Raw genomic sequence first — 26,294 nt, 5'->3', positions numbered from 1 at the left:
GTCTCTGAGTTTTCCAGGCAAGTTAGAAAGTTGTCAATCAGCACAGAAATGGGCCACTTGGCCCAACTGGTCCAAATGCTTAAATGTTTCAACCATTTCCTCTGGCAGCTCATTCCGAATATTGACCTGCCTCTGGGTGAAAATGTTGCCCCTCAATTCCAATGGAATGTTTCCTTGTCACCTTAAATCTAGTTCTTGATCCCCAATCTGGGGAAATAGACGATGTACAATGACCCTATCTAAGCACCTCATGATTTCATACATCTCCACAGAATCACCCCTTATTCTCATCTGATCCAAAGGTAAAAAGTTTCAAATTGCTCAACCTCTCTCCATTTACTCAAATAAGATCTGAGGATTTTTCCCCACTGTCCCATCCAAACAATATCCTCTATCAATAAGAAAAAAATATCAATAAGATAAATTATATTACAGCCCTGTGCGACCTTTGCACAATTTCAGAGTCAAAGTCACGAGGTATATAAACAGGCTTTTTGACCCACCAAGATGATTAAGTACCCCAACTATACATCTTACATCAACAGTAACTACACTACAAAATACTTGATTTGTTGTATATAAATGTAAATTCTTTCAAGCTCTTTCTTGTGTGTATATTTTTATATAGTCTGTTATGATTTCCCTGAACTCATATACGATTGTTCAGTAATTTGTGTGACATTTATTTTCTTCCCACACAAGTTTGAGCTAATTCCTTGAACGCCATTGTCATCCTCTGCCATAACTCAACTAATGAACATCCAATATTTACCTATCTGTTAATATCTTATCCATTTCCAAGATTAATATTCAATCCGGATAGTATTTAACTTAATTGTACAGTTTCACAGATGCTAATTATGATGGACTGCAGGTCATCAGTTAGGTGTTCAATGTTTTGCAAAATCCTTGAGACCTACAACATTGATTTTTCTACTGCAGTGTTTCTGTGGCCAAGCACATTAGAGGTCAGGCTGCTGCTAATAAGCAGCAGATTTTGCAGTCGTCATTCCTGCAGTTGTGGTCACCTGTAATGGCCTGAGTGAGGAATACATCCTTATGGACACTTACTGGAACAATGACATAATCTTACAGGCGCCAATGGGTGAACTGAGTGTGTTTCCATGAGGCTTTATAATTGTCTTAGAGAAAAAACAGGATTTGCTCATGATGAAGTTGTGCTCCAGGCATTTTGTCAGAAAATGAACATGACTGGAGGAGGATTGTGTCCTTTCTAGTAACATCCTGGCTTCTCTATCCTAAAGCAACAAGACTGATTGGGTGAAAACAACCTGGATCCCAGCAGCTAATTAATCTAAATCACTGACATTACTGCACTGAAGATGCCAAGGTGATAACTCACCACCCCCCAATGAAATCCACACAAAATAAAGGCAAGGATCAACAAAAAAAAAAATCAGGCAACATAGTGGGTGGAAGGAGATCAGTAATTAGATAGATAGATAAATACTTTATTGATCCCAAAGGAAATTACAGTGTCACAGTAGCATTACAAGTGAACAGATATCAGTGGCATGCAAAAGGTTGGTCACCCCTGGTCAAAATTTCTGTTACACCCTATCCTCGTTAATATGTGTCTTTAGACTATGCAGATTCATAGTTATGCGAGGAACCTATTTCTACCAACGTCTCATATATGCCTCCAAAATCCAGAGTTATGTGAGGAGCACTGCCTTCCCGCCAATACAAGTCATGTGCGCACGCTTCACAGTCTCACTGTTGGGATGACAAGCACCGCTTTCCCGCCAATACAAGTCAGGTGCGCGCGCCTCCCTATTTCACTTCTGCTATTCTCGCATTGGTTTTGGCAAGGTGTGGATGCACGATGTTAAACTTCTGTTGGTTTTACCTACAGTGCAGTGATTTTGCACTTGAAATATTTAACTATGCCTCCTAAGCATCCGATGTCATGTCCTGGCCTCTCAACCAAGCGGCAGAGAACCGCTTTAACACTTGAAAAAAAGTTGGAATTTATAAACCGCAGCATCAGCTGAAGGTAACACAGCTGTGGGGCGCTACTGCCGTGAACCGAATCTTGCCTTTAAAGTTCTTTTGTTGCTTAACAATGCGCCAGCCCATCCTAAATATTTGGACAGCATTCATCCTAACAGTGCGTTTCCTGCTGCTTAATACAACATCGCTGATTCAACCACTCGACCAAGGTGTGATCCACATTCAAGGCATGCGTATTTTTTTACCGCAGACTATCTCTCAGATGCTGCAAGCAACAGGTGATTTTGAAAATCCTGGGAGTTTACCAACAGTGAGGGAATGGTGGAAGTCGGAACACTTGGCACAAATAGCGATGGACATGGACCCACGTTTAGAATGGAGTAAGCATTTTAGTCGTTCCCTGCCATCAACCCTTCTTCCCTACAAGCAAATTTAAAACAAAATGCTGCCAAGCAAACAACCTTCACCACTTTATTCAAATTGGTAACACCTTCTGCCAGCAGTTCTAAGAGTTTTGAGAGTCTTCCTTCACCCCTTGCTGTGCTTGATATGATCCTGACAACCACAACCATCCACCTTATCTATGTAAAGCTGCCCGACACCACAACAACCACTCGTCTTCCGGAGCGAACACACCTGCCACTGTTGGTGAGTACTGTACACCCTCGGATGTTAACTTTCTATGATTTATTACATTGAATATTACCTTAAATTGATGAAATATAATACAAATGTTGTCTTGTAGTACTGCTTTTGTGTCGTATTGGTATGAAAATGTGAATAAATTACAGATAAAACATATTTAGGAAGCCCTCTGGAACGCATCCCTATTTTCTCCATTTAAATAATTATTCACATTATGCGATTTCACATTATGCGTCAAGTTCGAGGAACGTATCCCCCGCAAATAACGAGGATAGGGTGTACTGTGAATAGCTAAGTGTGTAAAAGATGAACTGATTTCCAAAAGGCATAAAGTTAAAGATGACACATTTCTTTAATATTTTAAGCAAGAAAACTTTTTTATTTCCATCTTTTACAGTTTCAAAATAACAAAAAAGGAAAAGGGCCTGAAGCAAAAGTTTGGGCACCCTGCATGGCAGTACTTAGTAACACCCCCTTTGGCAAGTATCACAGCTTGTAAATGCCTTTTGTAGCCAGCTAAGAGTCTTTCAGTTCTTGTTTGGGGGATTTTCAGCATTCTTCCTTGCAAAAGGCTTCTAGTTTTGTTAGATTCTTGGTCCATTTTGCATGCACTGTTCTTTTGAGGTCTACCCACAGATTCTCGATGATGTTTAGGTCAGGTTCTATTCAAAAGGTTCAAAGGAACATCTAAACAAGCCTGATGCATTTTGGAAACAAGTCCTGTGGACTGATGAAGTTAAAATAGAACTTATTTGCCGCAATGAGCAAAGGTATGTTTGGAGAAAAGAGGGTGCAGAATTTCATGAAAAGTACCCCTCTCCAACTGTTAAGCATGGGGGTGGATTGATCATGCTTTGGGCTTGTGTTGCAGCCAGTGGCATGGGGAACATTTACTGGTAGAGGGAAGAATGAATTCAATTAAATACCAGCTAATTCTGGAAGCAAACATCACACTGTCTAAAAAAGCCAAAGATGAAAAGAGGATGGCTTCTACAACAGGATAACATACCTAAACACACCTCAAAATCCACAAAAGACTACCTCAAGAGGTGCAAGCTGAAGGTTTTGCCATGGCCCTCACAGTCCCCTGACCTAAACATCATTGAAAATCTGTGGATTGACCTCAAAAGAGCAATACATGACAGACAGCCCAAGAATCTCACAGAACTAGAAGCCTTTTGCAAGGAGGAATGGGTGAAAATTCCCCAAACAAGAATTGAAAGACTCTTAGCTGGCTACAAAAAGCATTTACAAGCTGTGACACTTGCCAAAGGAGGTGTTACTAAGTACTGCCATGCAGGGTGCCCAAACTTTTGCTTCGGGCCCTTTTCCTTTTTTGTTGTTTTGAAACTGTAAAAGATGGAAATAAAGAAGTTTTCTTGATTAAAATATTAAATAAATGTGTCATCTTTAACTTTATGCCTTTTGGAAATCAGTTCATCTTTTACTCACTTAGCTATTGACAGTAACAGAAATTTTGACCAGCTGTGCCCAAACTTTTGCATGCCACTGTACAAATATTAGAAGAGAAGTAAGAAAGAATAGAAAAACTGTTACCTCAACCAGCTTAACAAGAGGGGTCATCACGCCCGGGCTAAAGGTTGACTCATTGACCAAGGGTAAGAATGACCTCACATAGTGCTCTTTAGAGCAGCGCAATTGCTTTAGCTAAATATCATGCCATGCATGGATTCTTCAATATAATCAGGACCACCTTTAGCTTCAACAGCTAAGGGCTCACTCCAAGGACAACCAAGAAATGAAAAGGGGCACATTAAAAACAGAAAGGCAGTTGGGTTTCTGCAGAGGTACCATCTCGAAAGTCTTCCAACCAAGGTTGTGTCTTTGATGCAAAATATACTTGATAGCTGAGTCCCCACAACCCACTAGGATAGGGAATTCCAAAAAGGTAAAGAAATTCCTTCTTACCTCAGTCCTGAATGGTCAACCCTTATTTTGATTATGCTGGTTTTAGACATCTGGCCAGGCTAATCATCAGAGCAGCACACACAAAATACTGGAGGAACTCAGCAGGTGAAGAAAATGTGTAAGGAGAGGATACACAGTTGGTATTTTGGACTGAGACCCTTTATCAAGACTGGAAAGTAAAGGGAAAGAAGCTAGAATAAAAAAAAAGTTGAGAAGGTGAAGTACAAGCTAGCAGGTGACAGATGAAACCAGGTGAAGGGGATGGAAGGTGGGTGGGGGAGAGTGGATGAAGTATGTAGCTGGGAGGTGATAGGTGGAAGAGGTAAAGGGCTGAAGAAGGAACGTGATGGGAAAGGACAGTGGACCATAGGAGAAAGGAAAGGAAGAGATGCACCAGATGGAGGTGATGTGCAGGCAAGAAGAGAAAGGGTTAAGAGGAGAGCCAGAATGGGGAATAGAAAAGAAGGCAGAGCGGAAAAAAAATTACCAGAAGTTAAGAAATCGATGTCCATGTCATCAGGTTGGAGGCTACTCAAACATAACATGAGATGTTGCTCCTCCAACCTTACTGTGGCCTCCTAGTGGTAGTAGAAAAGTCCATGGACTGACATCAATTTTGCATTCTGTTCTGTTAAGCTCCATAATATTGTAAAAGCTTCAATGATTTTCTCTCATACTCCTGCACTTTAATGAATAAGGACTTGTCTATTTAATCATTTCTCAAAAGGCAAACATGAACATAGTCTTGTGAACCTCAGATGCTTTCTTTCTTTGTCAGGTACTACCTTTGGTATTTTTTAGTGAGCAGACTACACAACTACCCAAGTGCAGTGCCATCAAAGTTTGATAATGCAGTATGACATCTTTGTTCCTCGGCTCAAATCCTCTTCTAATGAACACCAACATACCATTTGACTTTCACATGGCCTGTTGCACATGCATCTTAACTTACAGTACTGTGTGTACAAGGACAACCAAAACCCTTTGAATGTCAACATTTCCTAATCATCAGCATTCAAAAACACTTAAATTTTTGTTTTATGCAAAGTGGATGACTTTGCCTTTTTCCACATTAGCAATTCACTTAGCTTCTCATTATTCCCTTGACACCATTTCACACTGATTGAACTTCTCATTCTCAACCGATCTACTTTGAGTGCGTTGCACAAATACCATTCAAGCTCTGTCCAATGAACACAATGTTCATATTGTCATGTTTTGTAACTTCAAAACATTAAACTTATTCAAAGGAAGACATGGTTGTCTGGGAATGTAGGTCTAGCTTTGTGGTTACATTAAGCAAAGCACCCATGTATCAAGTGGTAGCGTGATGGCATATGCAATTCATGCATTTATACGTATAACCCATAACAAATTATTTAAATGAATAAGGATGTTTAACAATATACCGTGACTATAAAAAGTATTCACCGTCCCTTGGAAGTTTTCATGTTTTATTGTTTTACAACATTGAATCAGTGGATTTAATTTGGCTTCTTTTGAAACTGATCAACACAAAAAGACTTTTTCGTGTCAAAGTGAAAACAGATCTCTACAAAGTGATCTAATTTAATTACAAATACAAAACACAAAATAATTGATTGCACAAGTATTCACCCCCTTTAATATGACACGAAATCATCTCTGTTGCAGCTAATTGATTTTAGAAGTCACATTATTAGTTAAATGGAGAGCTGTTTTTGGAGACCAGTGTGCAGTCAAGGTGTTTCAATTGACTGTAGTAAAAATACAGCTGTATCTGGAAGGTCCAACTGCTGATGAGTCAGTAATCTGACAAAAAACTACACCCTGAAGACAAAAGAACATTCCAAGCAACTCCATGAAAAGCACAAGTCAGGAGATGGATACAAGAAAAATTTCCAAGTTAATGAATATCCCTTGGAGTAGTTAAGTCATTCATCTAGAAATGGAAAGAGTATGGCACAACTGTAATTCTGCCTTGAGTAAGCCATCCTCAGAAACTGAGTGACCATGCAAGAAAGGGACGAGTGAGGGAGGACACCAAGAGACCTCTGACAACTCTGGAGGAGTTTACAAGCTTCAGTGGCTGAGATGAGAAAGACTATGCATACAACAACTTTTGCCTGGGTGCTTCACCAGTTGCAGCATTATGGGGGAGTAGCAAAAAGAAAGCTACTGTTGAAAAAACCTCAAATGAAATCTTGGCTAGAGGGCATATGGGAGACTCTGAAGTCAGCTGGAAGAAGTTTCTATGGTTTGAGGAAACCAAAATTGAGCGTTTTGGCCATCAGGCTAAACACTAGGTTTGGCATAAGCCAAACACCGTGCACCATCAAAAACTCACCATCCCCACCATGAAGCATGGTGGTGGCTGCATCATGCTGTGGGGATGCTTCACTGCAGCAGGCCCTGGAAGGCTTGTGCAGGTAGAGGGTAAAATGAATGCGGCAAAATACAAGGAAATCCCAGAGGAAAACCTGCAAGAGAACTGCGACTTAGGAGAAGATTTGTTTTCCAGCAAGACAATGACCCCAATCACAAAGACAAAGCTAAAAAGGAATGGCTTAGAAAACAACAAAGTTAATGTCCTGGAGTGGCCAAGTCAGAGTCCAGACCTCAATTCAATTGAAAATTTATGGCTGGGCTTGTAAAGAAGAATGGGAAAAATTGCAGTGTCGGGATGTGCAAAGCTGCAGAGACCTATCCACACAGACTCAAGGCTGTAATTGCTGCCAAAGCTGCATCTATTAAATACTGACTTGAAGGGGTTGAATACTTATGCAATCAATTATTTTGTGTTTTATATTTGTAATTAATTTAGATCACTTTGTAGAGATCTGTTTTCACTTTGACATGGAGTAATTTTTTTCTGTTGATCAGTTTAAAGAAAGCCAAATAAATCCACTGTGATTCAATGTTGTAAAACAATAAAATATAAGAACTTCCAAGGGGGGTGAATGCTTTTTATAGGCACTGTTTATACAAGATACTCAAATATTTATATCATCTTTCCCCATAATAATTATTTTCTCCCTCAGTCTTCAAGATTGAAAGTAGCTTTTTTTCCCATTTTGTTCCTTTTATAATGATCTAGGAAATTCTTTGAATAGATTTTTTGAGCACATGATTCAATTAACTTTTGCCAAACTTAATTTATTGTTGGATGCCATTACCTTGAGTATAATGTAGAAAACAAATGTGCTTGATGCCAGTGAGAGATCCTTGGAGTTTTTCAGGCATAAGAGTTTCAGAGCAAGATGAAAATCAGAGGTTTCCAACCTTTTTTATGTCATGGACCCATACCATTAACCGAGAGGTCCATGGGCCCCTGACTGGGACTTCTGCTCCAGATAAAGAATCGTTTTAAATGTGTATAGAACCAGGGATGAATAGTTCTACAATGAGGAGCATGATAAAATAAACAGGTTAAGAAAAGTGAGTGACAATATAGTTTCTTCTCTACTAAGCAATACGATTTGTAACTGTGATGAGAATTCAAACATGCATTTATTGGGTAGGTGGGGTAGAATATTTGGAAGGATTTAAAAAGCAATTCAAGATCCTTAAAGGGGAAAGAAAGGTTGAAGATTGCATGAGAATTTGTTTTAAACAATCAGGCAGGTGAAGGTTGTTTTGTTTTTTTTGAAGAGTGGAGTGATGACTATAGATTTGGAAAAGGGATGGTACAAGGGCAAACTGAAGATGTTCTCCAGTATGCAGAGGTTGGATAGTTGGTAGTTTAGGGTGATAGGTGGTGAATTGCATGGACTATACATATTTTACCTCATGGATAGCCATATAATTGAAACCTTTCAAATGTTGAAAGACCTAGACAGAGTAGATGTGGAAAGGATGTTTCCCGTGGTGAGGGAGTCTAGGACAAGAACGCACAGCCTCAGTAGAAAGGGGTGTCCATTTAAAATGCAGAAATTTCTTTAGCCAGAGGGGAGTGAATTTGTGGATTTTATTACCACAGGCAGCTGTGGAGGCCAGATCGTTGGGTGTATTTAAGGCAGACTTGATAGGTTCTTGATTGGACATGGCATCATAGGTTGTAGTGAGAAGGCAGGGAGTAGGGCTGAGGAGGGGGAAAAAGATCAGCCATGATTGAATGGCGGAGCAGAGATGATGGGCCAAATGGCCTAATTCTACTCCTATGTCTTATGGTCTTAATTTCTTCATTTCTGAAATATTAATTACACAACACTCCTCCCTGCTTAGCTTTAAACTCCAACTCAATAGAAAATGCAAATCAGCTTTATACACAGTATACTATATCATGCAACTGCTATATACAGACACACACACAGTATAGTAATTTAAAAAATTGTCCCATTCAGGCCTAAAAGATTTAATCACCGTGGAGGCTTCCTTACTATTGTGGGATAACACCTTTCCTGACAAGGGAGAAATCACTCTGCTTGGCAGGTAAGACTTGTGGCTGTGAAAACAATCTCAAATTCTGAGGCCTTTTCTGTGGTCATTGTAGGAATTGACTCTGAGACTGAAGGAAGTGTTTCTGACAACTATGGACACCTTTCTTCTCCTTTTCTGATGAAGAGTCTCAGCCTAAAATGTCAACAGTTTACTCTTTTCCATAGTTGCAGCTTGGCCTACTGAATTCCTCCAGCATTTTGTGTGTGTTGCTTTTGCAAGTAACTGCCTGAGTAACATTTCTGAAGCTTTCTCAGATAAGTTGCCTACAAAAACTGTTGCTGTCAGATGTCGGCTTTTCTCACTTTCATGATTCCTCTGAGCAGCATGGTCCATCCTTGGTCCAATATGTTTTCCAAGCAAAGGCATAGAGGTTGACACCAACATCTGTTTGCCTTCTGTTGCACAATAGTTCATGGTGTACAGCATGGAAACAGTTGTGACATCATCTAGTATCTTTCTTAATTCTCTTTCAGATAGCTTCATTGAAAGGGATGTGGCATTCAAATTGTGGATGGATCTCCAATAAAGTCACAGTTGTCTCAGCCAATCATATCCCCACAAGGCTGGTCCTGCTGGTTTTATCACATACAAGCTCAATGTGGCTTGTTGGTTGTTGTAGTTCACTGTCACGAATATCATTCCCATAGGAATTATCTTTTCTCCAGTATAATTTCTTAGTTGGATATCTGCAGGCTTCACTTCAGTGTCTTTGAAATGCCATTTAAACTCATTTTGTGGAATGACAAACAGCCAAGTCAGTGCCCAATTCCATTTTAATTCATTTGCCATTCACTTTTGGCATAAGCCATAATCTTTGTCTATTGTTAATTTTCACATTGTTAATCTCAAGGCCACACAGTCCTGTGTTACTCCCATCATTAACAGATTTTTCATCAATTGTAGGCAGATTGGTGCTCTTTTTGAAATTGCAATGACTTTTTAGCTTTTTCTCTTCCCTGTGCATTTATTTTTATCTGCTTGACATGCTTTGTTACATTATCTGCAAGTTTTGCCCTTAAACCCGCATTGGTCTAATGTAATAGAGCTTCTGCAATAATGGTGACACAATTTGACCAACCAGGCTGATATCCGTTTTAGACTTTCCAAATTTGATTATGCTCACTTTCATTCTTGACTGTAACTCAATTGCATCTGTCCGTAGTTTCCACTGAAACTGCGATTTGAACTGCTCTTTTAAATGAAAGTTGTGCTTCAGTTAGGAGCCATTTTTGAAAACTTTATTGTAGGATTCCACAACCTAAACAATTTCTTAGTGCATCATTAAGCCTTTTACTGAACTAACAATGCTCAGACAATCTCTTCAATTCAGCCACGTATGCTGAAATGGATTCCCCTTCTTTTTGATTCCCTTATGAAACCTAAAGCGTTCTGCAATTAACAATGGCTTAGGTTCTAAATGTTCCTGCATCACTTTCACAATATCAGCAAAGCTCATTTCAGTTGGTTTGGTTGGAGCAGTCAAACTTCGAAACAATGCACTCAGCAAAATTGGTCTTCATTTCTCATTGGCTGTTTAATTTCCTCCAAATACGGTTCAATTAACTCAATATACACGAGCCAGTTATCTCTTATGGAATCAAATATAACAATCTTTCTGATGTAGCTAGCTATTTCTGCACTTTAAAAAAAATTATTATCACCTGATACTCATTCTTTATGAACCTGTGAATTCTTCCATTGACCACTATTTGTTTACTTGCCATTCCTCACTACACTTTAAAAAAAATTGAACATTTTACTGCGCTTGAACAGGTTGTTAGCTGTCTCAGGTTAGTTCTTAAAATCCCAGCCTCTTCGCCACTGTTATGTCTTGTAACTTCAAAACATTAAAACTAATTCAAAGGAAGACACTAAGTCCAGGAATCAGGTCTAACTTCGTGTTTACTTTAAGCAAGGTGAACACATATCACGTGGTAGCATAATGACGTATGCAATACACAAATAACCTATAATTAATTATTTTAATGAACAAGAATGCCTAATCAAACTATAACATATATAAAATATATATATAGATATATAAAATATAAATATATATATATTATATACACACACACACTCACGCACAAGATTACTCAAATAACACTGAAATATTAAATACACAATAGATGTGTAATCTACATTCAAGCTGTGATGAGATGGTGACATGATGTGTTTGCTGTTTTGTATCTGCTGATCACATAAAAAGAATCCAAACTCACAAAAGGTTATTCATGGATGGATGTACCTAATGCTGCTTGAGGTTGGCATTTCAGAATCAAATTAACCCTCCATGGCTGGTTCAAATGAAACCTGAACTAACAGATTTAAGGCATTTCAGAGTACTTTCATTGACTGATAATAGCCTGATTTCTTCCCAAAGGAAAACACATGTTAAACATTTAACCTGGTAATTCAAATTGCTTCTGATCATGGGGGGCGGGGGGAAATGAGGATGCATACACAGATCTCCACTCACCTGCATCCAAATGGCAGCTGAATTTGAAAAAGGTTCAAAATTTAATTTTATAATACCATTTTCTAATGGATGCAGTTAAAGTTCAACTGGCAAGTTACTGAAAAAAGTGATTACTTAATTGAGATTTCTTCACACAATGTAGTAAAAAATTAATTTATTAGTCCCCCTTATATAATTTCCATTGATTCTAAACTGAAACTGATTTTTGTAGAACTAGCCTGATACAAAACTTAACTCTACATTATTGTAATCTGAATCTTTCATCTGTTACTTCAGCTCATATTTAAGACAATACTGTAAGTTGATGCATCAACCAGCCTCAAATATATCTCAATCTACAAACCGACCTCTGCATTCACAAAACTTCATACATATTTCAGTTTTAAGTCTTAGCAAATGTGATCAAAGTTAAATCTGAACTTGCATTTATATACTGGCTTTAAACCTTGCATCTGCGTCATACAAGCCATAGAAGTTCAAAATAAACAAGAGAAAGGATGGAATACTTGTTTGAGTAACTGGAAGTTTTCCCAGAAAAGTAGATCCTAAAAAGAGAAATGAAAAGGTAGAAAAGCAAGGAAGAATTCAAATCTTAGAATAGAATATAAAAGGTGAGGTTGATAATGAAAGGGGAAAGAAAGTGCATAGTGCATGGCAAGCAAAATATTTGAGTGGGGAGTTGTATCACTTAAAAGACTAAGTAAGAGTTGGAAATTTGATCAACAGAATGAGAATGGTAAACAATGTTTCGATATACTGGCAGCCAGTAAGTGTAAATGTGAATAGAGAATGTTAGCACCATGGTTAATCAGCATAGTCCAGAAATCCAGAGTGATGATCCAAGTTTGAAGTTTAGAAAAGGGCATTTAAACTTAGGTAAATTCAATTAAGTAATCTGGAATTTCATGAATGATCATAAAGAAACTACTAGGTTGTTGAAAGACATACACAAAATGCTAGAGGGTTCATCAGGTTTTGGCCAAAATATCAACTGTTTACTTATCTCCGTAGATGCTGCCTGACTTACTAAGTTCCTCCACCATTTTTTGTGTGTTGCTCAAGAATCTCTTGAGTTTGAGGTTGCTGAAAAATCCCCGCTGCTTTGCTGGTTGATTTTACAAAAGGAAATCTATTATCCGTATTTCAGCTGGAGTACATGCAACTGCAGGGCCATGGCAATGTGTTGACTCTTAACTGCCTTCTGGATAGACTAAGTTATTCAGTTGAACAGAACCTGGCATGACAACAACATAAGTACTTGATTCCGATATGGCTAGCTCAGCTGATCCTGCAAAATGCTCCTCAGAAGTATGGAGATGGCTAATAATTGGGATACAGAACAGTCAAGTAACAGCTGTTCCTTAACTGCTTTTGAGCCCATGTTCTAAACTCTTTCTCATAATTCCAAGTTATCTATTGACCCACCAATAGAACAGACTCACCAGAAGTAGCAGCACTGTGGTGTATGAATAAGAAAGAACAGCACTCCTGAACACTGTATCCAGACTCCATAATAGAGTCATAGGGTCATAGAATACTACAGCACAGAACAGGCCCATCTAGTCAGTGCCAAATTATTAATCTGCCTAATATCATAAACCTGCACCTGAACCATTGCCCTCCATACCCCTCCCATCTATTTACCTATCCAAATTTCTCATAAATCTTGAAAGTCTAACCCATATTCAACATTTCCGTTGGCAACTCATTCTACACTCACCATCCTGAGTGAAGAAGTTCCCTTTAAACATTTCACCTTTTACCCTTAACCCATGACCTCTACTTCTAATCCTACCCAACCTCAGTGGAAAAAAACCTGCTTTCATTTACCCTATCTATACCTTCATAATTTTATATACCTCTTTCAAATCTCCCCTCATTCTTCTGCATTCTAGAAAGTCCTAAAGCATCAGATTTAAGCCTTGCATCAGGTCAAATCTGAGTCCTGAAGGATATGGGTACCTGACTGTAAGTGATGAAAAAAAAAGAGTACAATCAACCTGACATTATCCACATCGATATATATGCTGCAAAAAGGTCAATGAAAGTACTGGCAGTAGTAAACATCACAATTTTTAAAAAGGCAAATGAGATGCAATTGTCTTAAGTATAGGAATGGTTGAGAACACAGATACTTCAGAAGCTGTGACCCAGCAACATACCATTTGCTGTTGTTCGAATTTAGTTGTGCCTTTGGCTAAATTCCTATATCCACTCCATATCCACTCTATTTAGGCCTTTAAATATTTGGTAGGTTTCAAAAACATCTCCCCTCATTTTTCTAAACTCCAGTGAGTACAGTACAGGCCCAGAACCATCAAACATTCCTCATACGTTAGCCCTTTCATTCCCGGGATCATTCTTGTATAACTCCTCTGGACCCTCTCCAATGCCAACAAATTCTTTCTTACATGAGGTCTAAAACGTTTCACAACAGTCCAAATGTGGTCTGAACAATGTCTTATACATACTCAGCATTACATCCTTACTTTAATATTGCTGTCCTCTCAAAAATGAAGGCTAACCTTGCATCTGCCTTTCTTAATACTGGCTCAAGCTGCAAGCTAACCTTTAGGAAATCCTGCACTAGGATTCCCAAGTCCCTTTGCCCCTCCGATTTCTGAATTTGCTACCCACTTAGAAAATTCTCTGCACCTTTACACCTTCTTTCCAAGTGCATGATCATACATTTCCTTACACTGCATTCTATCTGCCACTTCTTTGCCCATTCGCTTAATCTGCCCCTCCACCTGTCTTTGCATCATCTGCAAATTTGGCCACAAAGCCATCAATTTTGTCATCCATAACATGAAAAGTAGTGGACTTAACACCCAAGTCCTTTTGACATCAAAAGAGCATTTAATAAAGTCTCACATTTAACAGTCTTTGCAAAATTTGCATGATTGCAAATTCTGGCAAGTGCTGAGGTTGGCATCCTGTTGGTGTTAGAAGGAAGGTATCTGGTTACAACACACTGCAATAGGAGCTCACCTGGCAGTGCTAAAGCTAAATATCTTTATGTAAACACGAGTAATTCTTCAGATGCTGGAAATTCAAGCAACACACATCAAAGTTGCTGGTGAAAGCAGCAGGCCAGGCAGCATCTCTAGGAAGAGGTACAGTCGACGTTTCGGGCCGAGACCCTTCGTCAGGACTAACTGAAGGAAGAGCTAGTAAGAGATTTGAAAGTGGGAGGGGGAGGAGGAGATCCAAAATAATAGGAGAAGACAGGAGGGGGAGGGATGGAGCCAAGAGCTAGACAGGTGATTGGCAAAGCAGATATGAGAGGATCATGGGACAGGAGGCCCAGGGAGAAGGAAAAGGGGGAGCGGGGAAAAACCCAGAGGATGGGCAAGGGGTATAGTCAGAGAGACAGAGGGAGAAAAAGGAGAGAGAGAGAGAAAGAATGTGTGTATATAAATAAATAACGGATGGGGTACAAGGGGGAGGTGGGGCATTAGCGCAAGTTAGAGAAGTCAATGTACATGCCATCAGGTTGGAGGCTACGCAGACGGAATATAAGGCATTGTTCCTCCAACCTGAGTGTGGCTTCATCTTGACAGTAGAGGAGGCCGTGGATAGACATATCAGAATGGGAATGGGATGTGGAATTAAAATGTGTGGCCACTGGGAGATCCTGCTCTGTCCGCCAGAGAAAGCAGGATCTCCCAGTGGCCACACATTTTAATTCCACATCCCATTCCCATTCTGATATGTCTATCCACGGCCTCCTCTACTGTCAAGATGAAGCCACACTCAGATTGGAGGAACAACGCCTTATATTCCGTCTGGGTAGCCTCCAACCTGATGGCATGTACATTGACTTCTCTAACTTGCGCTAATGCCCCACCTCCCCCTTGTACCCCATCCGTTATTTATTTATATACACACATTCTTTCTCTCTCTCTCTCCTTTTTCTCCCTCTGTCCCTCTGACTATATCCCTTGCCCATCCTCTGGGTCCCCCCAGCCCCTTTTCCTTCTCACTGGGCCTCCTGTCCCATGATCCTCTCATATCCCTTTTGCCAATCACCTGTCCAGGTCTTGGCTCCAACCCTCCCCCTCCTGTCTTCTCCTATCATTTTGGATCTCCCCCTCCCCCTCCCACTTTCAAATCTCTTACTAGCTCTTCCTTCAGTTAGTCCTGACGAAGGGTCTCGGCCCAAAAACGTCGACTGTACCTCTTCCTAGAGATGCTGCCTGGCCTGCTGCGTTCACCAGCAACTTTGATGTGTGTTGCTAAATATCTTTAACTGATTCATTAAAGGCATTCCTATTTTCATAAGGTCAAAATTGCAGACATTCATTGAGGATTACACAATGCTCAATTATATTCACAGGTCCTCAGATAACTTTGCAGTATATGTCTGCATAAGTAAGATCCAAACAACATTTGTATCACTCAAGTGCCAGGCAATGACAATCACTAACAAGAGAGTGGAGTCACTATCCCTCAATATTCAAAAGTATCTTGGTGGAAAGCTGAGAGTTTACCAGTGATTACAAAATTACTAACTAGCCGCATATAGTGACTACACAAGCAGGTAAAAGATTGGGTTTCCTGCATGGAGTGATTCACCAGCTGACTCCCACCAGCTGAAAAGGCATTAGGACAGCATGACAATAATGAAGTTGGAGGTTTAAAAAAAAAGCATGAATGTGCATTTTAGCAACACACGAGAAGATCCAGAGTCAAGGAAGGGTGATTTTATGTATGTATCTATTCTTAGTGGCGTACAGAATAATCCTAATTAATAGTACAGGTTGAAATTCCCTTAACCAAAATTCCGAAATCCAAGAACATCTGAAATCCAAAATTTTTTGATCACTGACATGACATCACAATAGAAAATTGTGCTGGGAAGATTCCCAATCAATGCACAGGTCTATGCCCATCACAGGTAGTTCTGAGAAGTGACCTCACGCATGTAATGAACAGAAGTTAAAGAAAAATAGAAAAATACTGCATAAAGTGAAAAACAAAGATCCCAATCATGTATTGAAAGAATACATTCATCAGTGTTGGAGTGAACAATGCCCCTTAACAATTTCTGAATATTCAGCAGGCCAGTTGCAGAAATTTAAGGCATAGCATTAATTTTTTTTTAAAGATTTTAAACATTTTAAAGATGAATCATTTGCTGATCATGAAGCAGCAGAGAAATTCATTGATAAATTTGAGAAGATTATTGCTGATGAAAATCTAACACCAGAACATCTACAATGCTGCCAGTTTTTATACTTTACATAAATAAAAAAAGGAAAATAGAAATACAGTGTCCTGTAACCTTTTAATCAAAACACGACATTGTAGGTGGAAAGCCTGTTGTTGTTGTTCAACAACTGATGCAGTTTTCTCCTGATGCTACAGTGCTGCTTTTTGTTACCCCGCACACATTACATTTTCATTATACTGATGATATGTAATAATTTTTACTGTTAAGTACATATGAATAAGTGTAGACAAAGACTGCTTACCAGTAGCACATAAATTCAGAGTGGGAAACAAGACCATCAGATACAGGAGCAGCATGAGGTAATCTGGCCCATTGTGTCTGCTCTGTCATTTCATCCCGGTTGATCCAATTTTCCTCACAGTCTCAGTCTCCTGCCTTCTCCCGGTATCCCTTCATGCCCTGTCCAATCAAGAATATATCAACCTCTGCCTTAAATATACATAAGGACTTGGACTCCACAGTTGCCTGTGGCAAAGAAATCCACAGATTCACCATTTTCTGGCTCAAGAAATTCCTCCTCATCTCTGTTCTAAACAGACACCCTTCTAATTTGATGCCGTGTCCTCTGGTGTTAGACTCTCCCACCATAGGAAACATCCTTTCCACAACCACTCTATCAATGCCTTTCAGTATTCAATAGGTTTCAATGTAGTCACCCCTCATTCTTCTGAATTTTAGTGAATACAGGCCCAGAGCCATCAACACTCTTCATATGCAAGCCATTCAATCCTGGAATCATTTTTGTGAACCTCCTTTAAAGCCTCTCCAGTTTCAGTACATTCTTTCTAAGATAAGGGGCCCAAAACTGCACACAATACTCCAAGTGAGACTTCACCAGTGCTTTATTCAGTCTCAACATTACACCCTTGCTTTGATATTCTAGCCCTCTTGAAATGAATGCTAACATTGCACTTGTCTTCCTCAACACAGACTCAACCTGCAAATTAACCTTTATGGAATCCTGCACAAGGACTCCCAAGTCCTCTTGCATCCCAGTTTTTTATATTTTCTCTCCACTTAGAAAATAGTCAACCTTTCATTTCTTCTACCAAAGTGGATGACCATATGCTTCCCGATACTGTATTCCATCTGCAATTTCTTTGCCCATTCTTCTAATCTGTCTAAAGTCCTTCTCTAGCCTTTCTACTTCCTCAAACCTACCTGCCCCTCCACCTATCTTCATATTGTCTGCAAACTTGGCAACAGAGCCATCAATTCCATCATTCAAATCATTGACATAGAACATAAAAAGAAACCGTCCCAACACAGACCCCTGTGGAACATCACTACTCACTGGTAGCCAGCCAGAAAAAGGCTCTCTTTATTCCCACACTTTGCCTCCTGCCAATCAGCCACTGCTTAATCCAAGCTAAAATCTTTCCTGTAATACCATGGGCTTGTAGCTTGTTAAGCAGCCTTATGTGTGGCACTTTGTTAAAGGCCTTCTGAAAATCCAAATACACAACATCAACCGATTCCCCTTTGCCTATCTTGCTTGTTATTTCTTCAAAGAATTCCAACTGATTTGTCAGGCAAGATTTTCCCTTAAGGAAACCATACTGACTATGCCATATTTTTGACCTGGATCTGGGCCGTACCCTCCAAATATCCGGACTTGTCTCTCATTTTTTTTGCACTACCTTACTTTCCCTTTTCTATTTATGATTTATAATTAAAATTTTTAATATTTACTATCGATTTGTACTCCAGGGAGCACGAAGAGCAGAATCAAATATCGCTGTGATGATTGTATGTTCTAGTATCAATTGTTTAACAATAACATATAAATTATAAGTATAAAGTATTTTATCATGTGCCTCCAAGTACCCTGAGATCTCATCCTTAAAAATTGACTCCAACATCTTTCCAACTGCTGTGGTCAGTCTAACTGGCCTATAATTTCTGCCTATCTCCTTTCTTGAAAAATGGAGTGACATTTGTAATTTTACAGTCTTCCACAATCTAGTGATTCTTGAAAGATCATTACTAATGCCTCCACAATCTCTTCAGCCACCTCTTTCAGAACTCTGGGGTGTACACCATCTGCTCCTGGTTACTTACCTACTACCTTTAGAACCAAAGAACCTTCTCTCTAGTTATGATAACTTCACACATTTCATGTTCCCTGATAGCTGGAACTTCTACCATACTGCTAGTGTCTTCCATAGTGAAAACTGGTGCAAAATACCTATTCAGTTTGTTCACTATTTCATTGTCCCCCCATTACTACCTCTCCAGCATCATTTTCCAGCGATCCACTCTCACCTTGCTTTTACACTTCATGTATCTGAAGAAACTTTTGGTATCCTCTAATATTATTGGCTAGCTTACATTCGTATTCCATCTTTACCCTCTTAATGACTTTTTTTTATTTGCCTTCTGGAGGTTTTTAAAAGCTTCCCATTCCTCTAACTTCCCACTAATTTTTGTTCTATTATATGTTCTCTCTTTGGCTTTGACTTCTCTTGTTAGCCACAGTGTGTCTCCTTTCCTTTAGAATACTTCTTCCTCTTTGTGATGTATATATCCTGTGCTTTCTGATTGCTTCCAGAAATTCCAGTCATTGCTACTTTGCCATCATCCTTGCCACTGTTCTTTTCCAATCAATTCTGGCCAACTCCTCTCTTATGTCTCTCTAATTCCCTTTACTCCACTGTAATACTGATACATCTGACTTCAGCTTCTCCTTCTCAAATTTCAGGGTGAATTTGATCATATTATGATCACTTTCCCCTAAGGGTTCTTTTCCTTAAGGTCTCTAATCAACACTGATTCATTGCACAACACCCAATCCAGAACAGCTGGTCCTCTAGTGGGCTCAACCATGAACTGCTCCAAAAAGCTATCTCATAAGCAGTCTAGAAATTCCCACTCCTGTAATCCAGCACCAACCTGATTTTTCCAATCTACCTGCATATTGAAGTCCCCCATGACTATTGTAACATTGCCCTTTTGGCATGCATTTTCTATCTCTCATTGTAACTTGTAGGTCACATCCTTACTCCTGTTTGGGGATCTGTATACAACTCCCACCAGGGTCTTTTTACCCTTGTAGTTCCTTAGCACTATCCACAATGATTTGACACTTTCTGACCCCATATCTCTTTTTCCTAATTATTAGATTTCATCTTTTACCAACAAAGCAACACCGTTCCCTCTGCCTTCCTGTCTGTCCTTTCCATACAATGTGTATCCTTGGACATTAAGCTCCCAGCTATAAAGTTTCAGCCATGGTTCAGTAATGCCTACAACATCATACCTATTCCATCTGCAACTGTGCTGCAAATTCATCTACCTTATCCCACAAACTGGGCACATTCAGATACAATACCTTCAGACTTTGATTCACCCTTTTCGATTCTGTCGCACCATGCTCAACCTTTTGATTCCTAACTTTGTCTGAGGTCTTACCAACATCTGCCTCCTCAACCTCTCCACTAACTGTTCAGGAAGTCTTATTCCCATCCCCCTGCACCACTAGTTTAAACCCCACCATGCAGCATTAACAAACCTTCCCACTAGGATAACAGCCCCCCTCCAATTCAGGTGCAAACCATCTCTTCTGTACAGGTCCCTCCTTCCCTGGAAGTCAGCCCAATGATCCAAAAATCTTATGCTCTCCCTCCTACACCAACTCCTTAGCCATGTATTAAACTGTATAATCTTCCTAGTTCTAGCCTCACCAGTCCTAAGATCACAAACCTGGAGTTCCTGCTCTTTAATTTAGCACCCAATTCCGTGAACTCCCCATGCAGAACCTTGTCACTTGTCCTACCCATGTCATTGGTACCTACATGAACCATGACTTCTGGCTTTTCACCTTCCCACTTAAAAACACTGAGGACTCAATACGAAATATCCCGGTCACTGGCACCCACGAGGCAACATACCATCTGGGAATGTTGTTTTTGACTACAGAGCCTCCTTTCCATTCACCCAAACTAATGAATCCCCTATCATCACAGCGTGCCTTTATTCCCCATTCCCTTGAGTCACAGGGACAGACTCTGTGCCAGAGTCCCAACACTGTGACTTTCCACTGCTAGGTCACCCCCTCCCCCGACAGTTTCTAAAGAGATGTACCTTGTTATCGAGGGAGATGGCCACAGAAGTACTCTGCACTGGCTCCTGAATCCCTTTTCTCCTCCTGTCACCCAGTTTCTTGTGTCCTGCACCTTGGGTGTAACTACCTCTCTATATGTCCTATCTATCATCCCCTCAGCTTCCCGAATGATCCAGAGTTTATCCAGTTCCAGCTCCAACTCCTTAACGTAGTTTGTTGGAAGCTGCAGCTGGATGCAGTTCTTGCAGTTTGTAGTGGTCTGGGATACTGAGGGTCTCCTTGCCTTCCCATACCCCACAAGAGCAGCACTGCACTATTCTGCCTGACAGCCCTACTGTCGCAGCTGAGCAGATATAAACAGGAGAAGGAAAAAACTTAAGCTTTTCTTTCCTTTACTTCCTCTGAGTGAAACCTCAAAGTGCTTAAGCCTTAAGATCACCACTCTACGTCCACTCAGACAAAAGCCACTGCGATGATGGCCTTCCTATAATTTGCTCTTACTAATTAATCTCAAACGTCGATTGGCTGCTGGTCAAAGCTCTATTATACTACCACAATCCGCTCCCACCTTTAATCAGGTCCGCTGCCCATGGGCAAAAGTCCACTCCTGTCCAAACTTCCGATGTCCAATTGGGGGCTGGTCAAAGCTCTATTTGACCAATGACAGCGATCCCAAGCTGTCTCATTATATATTCCAAAATCTGAAAAAGTCCAAAATCTGAAGTACTTCTGGCCCCAAACATTTCAGATAAGGCGTGCACAACCTGTAATACCCAGCCTCGCACTTCAACTCATCAGTTGAGTGGGCATAAACATAGCACACATCTGTTAATTAACCATTAGATCAGCTGTGTCCACGTCAATGTTCTCTCTAAGGTGTGCGCATGCACACATCTTTTGCTACAAGCATACAAAAGGAATTTAAACTACACACAAAAGGTTGTCACCCTCTGCCTCATTGGTGTGTTAAGTATATTTCATGATCATGCACAATTACATTTTCTTTTCTGGTTTCTCATGCAGATGGTGCTGACAACAAAGAGTTTGTAAGGATCTGTCTGCAGATTTTAGAGCTGGCTTACATATGCTGTTATTATTGAAGAAATTATTGATTCACTACGCTGAATTCCAAAGAAGCAAAGGGTGTGAAGTGCAATAGAATTCCAAGTTCATTTAAAGTGTAACAACTTAATGAAACAGTAGAAACAACTACACTGAAAGCTCATGGGTCAGGAACCTGCAGCTACGAGAAATATTTATGTACAAAACAGAAACTGGTGTTACCTGTGTGTATTGTCACGATGTAAAAGTTGTTGGAGAATTTGCAAGTGGAAAGAAGTGGAATAATATCTGGAAACTTGACTTTTTAAAGCATCTTTAGCAAACAAATCACATGGACAGTGTGCAAAAACTCCGGTGAAAAAATCCTTCATTACCCACTACAGGCCTGCTACGCATATTTTGTGAGAGTGCAGATGAGTGAGAGTGAAAATGATCAGAGGAGATCAAAGTTCTTGTTGACAATATTTTGCTAGCTATTAAAATGAATACCTCTATATTTAAAATTCAGTGCACACATGTTGTCAGTCGGCAAAAAAAAAATCGCACAGCACAAGATTTTTGTGCACACTAGTCATTACAAATTAGAGGGAACATTGGTCCATATCAAACATTATGACAGCCATTTCAGTGAATATGACACCTTACTCTGTAGTCAACCAAAAATACAAAAGAACCCTATCAAAATGATAAACAAGGTTTGAGCCCCTTTCTTTTAATTTTGTACTTCAACTTCCAGTGCTTTGTGGAAAAAAAATGTTCTGTCCTATTCTCCTTCTTTTCCCATCACTCTAAAACCCAGGGTCTCACATATTCTAATAAAAGATCCCCAAACATAGCTTTGGTAAATACAACTGCAGTTTTTGTTTCTCTCAATCTCCTCTACCTCATGGTATCTGGCAATATTGATAGATTAATAGTCTTTGAATCTGTTTTATCTCTTCAAAAATGCTCTGATTAATACTCCCCAACTACTAGTTCATCTGTGACCACTAATCAACTCTATATCCCACCACTTCTTCTCCCAGAACATAATCATTTCTCCAGAAATCCCCAAAATCCAATGTTTCTTCCTTGTTATAAAGATGGCACATATGGGGTTAACTATTCCAACAGTGGAATTAGTATAACAATAAACACAAACTTCACAAAATTTCTTCGAAGTTTCATTTGGTGGGCCAAGACTCCCCCTCTGTCATGCATCACATTGTGTAGTTACAGGTCTCTACAGCTTGTCTTGAGCAATAGTTTTCTTCAAATGGTCTATCCTTTGATACCTCCACTTCTATCCAAATACTACCATTTGGTAACATTAACCAAAGGGTAAATTCATGTTCATTTATTTGCTAACTGTATCCAATTTTAGCTCTCTACTCTCTGTATTTCAATGACACTGCCAGATAACTTGTATAACAAGATATGGATAATCAAAATGACCAAAATCATCAACTCCAAATCAGAATTAGGTTTAATATCATTGACATGGCGTGAAATTTGGTGTTTTGCAGCAGCAGTACAGTCCAATACATAAAGATTATAAATTACAAGAATAAATATCAACTCAGATCAAAATGCAGCAGATCCTATCCATTGTTATGACATTTTTTAAAATCTTCAGTATTGCAACCATGCTTGAGCTATAATGTGACATCAACCTCATCAACATTGAACAAAAAAATAAAGATTTTGTCACTTCAAAGCTGCTTTCATGGATCATTCATTGGTCACTTATTATACATTTAACTACGTTCTACTTTGAACATTATTCTATTCAAAACTCAGTTCCAGCAGTAATTATTGCCATATAAAATGAAAATATTTCAACTTATCAGACAATAAATATGTTATACCTATAAACTTACCAGAACTGCTAACGGAAGTGGTATAAATCCCATTCTTCTTGATACTGTATCACTATAATCTGTATATGCCTGTAAGATAATTTGTTCATTATTAAACAGACCTGAAATAGTAGATAAATAATTAAAAAGATATTGTCTTTGTCTGACAAGTGAGCATGAACTCTCTAATCATTTGATGCAGCATCCATGGAGTCATTAATTTATTTAGAGGCAGAGTCACAGAGTATAGAAACAGGTCATTTGGGCCAACTATCCGTGCCAAACAGTTTGCCCATCCAAAATCGTGCTATTTACCTGTCACAAACAAGAGAAAATCTGCAGATACTGGAAATCCAAGCAACACACACAAAACTGTGGAGAACTCAAAAGGCCAAGCAACATCTATGGAAAAGAATACAGTTGGTGTTTCGGGCCGAGACCATTCAGCAGGACTGGAGAAAAAAAAGATGAGTAGAGTTAAAAGGTGGGGGTAGGGGAGGGAGAAACACAAGGTGATAGGTGAAACTGGGAGGGGGAGGGGGTGAAGTAAAGAGCTGGAAAGTTGATTGGTGGAAGAAATCCTGGGCTGGAGAAGTGGTGGGGGGGGGGTCTGACGGGAGAGGACAGAAGGCCATGGAAGAAAGAAAATGGGGGAGGAGGGAGGCAATGGGCAGGCAGAGAGATATGGTGAGAGAGAAAAAGGCATGGGGAATGGTGAAAGGGGGGGGGGCATTACCGGAAGTTTGAGAAGTTGATGATTCTCTGCAACTTCTGCCATCTCCAAAGGGATTCCATCACCAAGCACATCTTTTTCTCCCCCTCCCTACTTTCTGCTTTCCACAGCATCGCTCCCTGTGCAACTCCCTTGTTCATTCATCACTTCCCACTGATCTCCCTCCTAGCACTTATCCTTGCAAGTGGAAAAAGTGCTACGCTGCCCCTACACGTCCTCCCTCACTACCATTCAGGGCCCCAAACAGTCCTTCCAGGTGAGGTGACACTTCACCTGTGAATCTGTCTGGTGCTCCCAGTATGGCCTCTTGTATACCAATGAGACCCAACGTAGATTGGGAGACTACTTTGCCGAGCACCTATGCTTCGTCTGCCAGAAAAAGTGGGAACTCCCAGTGGCCACTCATTTTAATTCCACTTCCTATTTCCATTTCAAAATGTCTATCCTCCATAGCCTCCTCCACTGTTGTGATGAGTCTGAAGGAACAACACCTTATATTCTCTCTGGGTAGTCTCCAACCTGATGGCATGAACACTGACTTCTCGAACTTGTGGTAATGCCTTCCCCCACGCCCTCACCATTCCCCATTCCCTTTTCCCTCGCTCTGCTTATCTCCTTGCCCACCCATTGCCTCCCTCCAGTGCCCCTCCCCCTTTTCTTTCTTCCATGGCCTTCTGCCCTTTATCAGATCCCCCTTTTCTAGCCCTGTAACTCTCTCAGCAGTCAACTTCCCGGCTCTTTACTTCACCTTTTCCCCTCTGTCACCTTGTGTTTCTCCTTCCCCTCCCCCACCTTTTAACTCTACTACTCATTTTTTTTCTCCAGTCCTGCTGAAGGGACTCAGCCCGAAACATCGACTGTACGCTTTTCCATTGATGTTGCCTGTCCGGCTGAGTTCCTTCAGCATTTTGTGTGTGTTGCTATTTACCTGTGCTTCATCCATATCGTTCTGAACTCTTTCCTATCCAGACACAGGATTTTTAGCCCACTGAGTCCAGAACGAGGATTAAACACCCACTTACACTAATCCTACATGAATTATATTTCATTTTCTCACCTTCCTCTCAATTCTCTACAGATTCTACTACTCACCACAGTGGCAAAGTACCCAGCTAATCCATATGACTTTGCGATGTGGGAAGAAAACAGAGCACCCATAGGAAATCTACACTATCAGAAGCAGCACTGGAGGTTAGCTTTTAACTCCAAATCAATTAACCTGTGAGGCAACAGCTGCACCAAAGTGTATTCCATTTTTGAGAAAAAAATACATTATTTTGTATTGATCCCTCAGAGGATCGTTTGAGAATTCCTCACCCCAGACTACAGTAGATTCTGTATTATTACATATACTTCAGGTCATGCTAGATCTCTGGATGACAGGGGAAATAAAGGGATAATACAGAATCAGGCAAGAAAGTGGAGATGAAGGCCATAGACAAATTAGTCTTAATCTTATTGAAAATTTACACAGGTTTGGGAGCTGTAAATCTAGTCTTATTCTTTTGCTCAGATGAACCAGGAAGAGAATGCTTCTTTGGCCCTTGATGGAACCCCACTGCCACAGAATATATTTTATACAAATTTATTTTGCTTATTATTTTAGTGCTTACCAAAAATTCTCCTTTCCAAAATTCAGAATACTGATGGTTCCTTTAATACATATATCAATTCAAATTTAGATTTTCAGTAAATGCTTATTTACATATTTAAACAGCCATACAGAACAGCAGCTTCCACAATTAAACAGAGAATTGCTTCTTTCCTTGCTGAGTTGGAAATACATTGCAGCTTAGTGGCATTTTCAAAATGATCTCCAAATTTGATCACATTAAAACAAACCTAAAATCATTGAATTCTTGTTCTCAGGTCTATCTTTGAAGTGCTTGCAGACCTTTCTATCTCAATATTGTTGC

The 26,294-nt window shown here is 39.8% G+C and overlaps 1 protein-coding gene across 2 annotated transcripts in view; it reads right to left on the bottom strand.

Moving 5' to 3' along the window:
- The window catches only part of LOC134344112 (transmembrane anterior posterior transformation protein 1-like), a 103,257-nt gene that overhangs the window by 11,968 nt on the left and 64,995 nt on the right, over positions 1-26,294 (bottom strand). For both annotated transcript variants that reach the window (XM_063043396.1, XM_063043397.1), the window contains one exon: positions 23,667-23,735. In XM_063043396.1, coding sequence (XP_062899466.1) covers positions 23,667-23,735 — 69 coding nt within the window. The remainder of the gene's footprint in view (positions 1-23,666; positions 23,736-26,294) is intronic.

The sequence above is a fragment of the Mobula hypostoma genome, chromosome 3 (genome assembly GCF_963921235.1).
Source record: "Mobula hypostoma chromosome 3, sMobHyp1.1, whole genome shotgun sequence".
Lineage (NCBI taxonomy): Eukaryota > Metazoa > Chordata > Chondrichthyes > Myliobatiformes > Myliobatidae > Mobula > Mobula hypostoma.
This window is presented reverse-complemented; position numbering and strand designations above follow the sequence as displayed.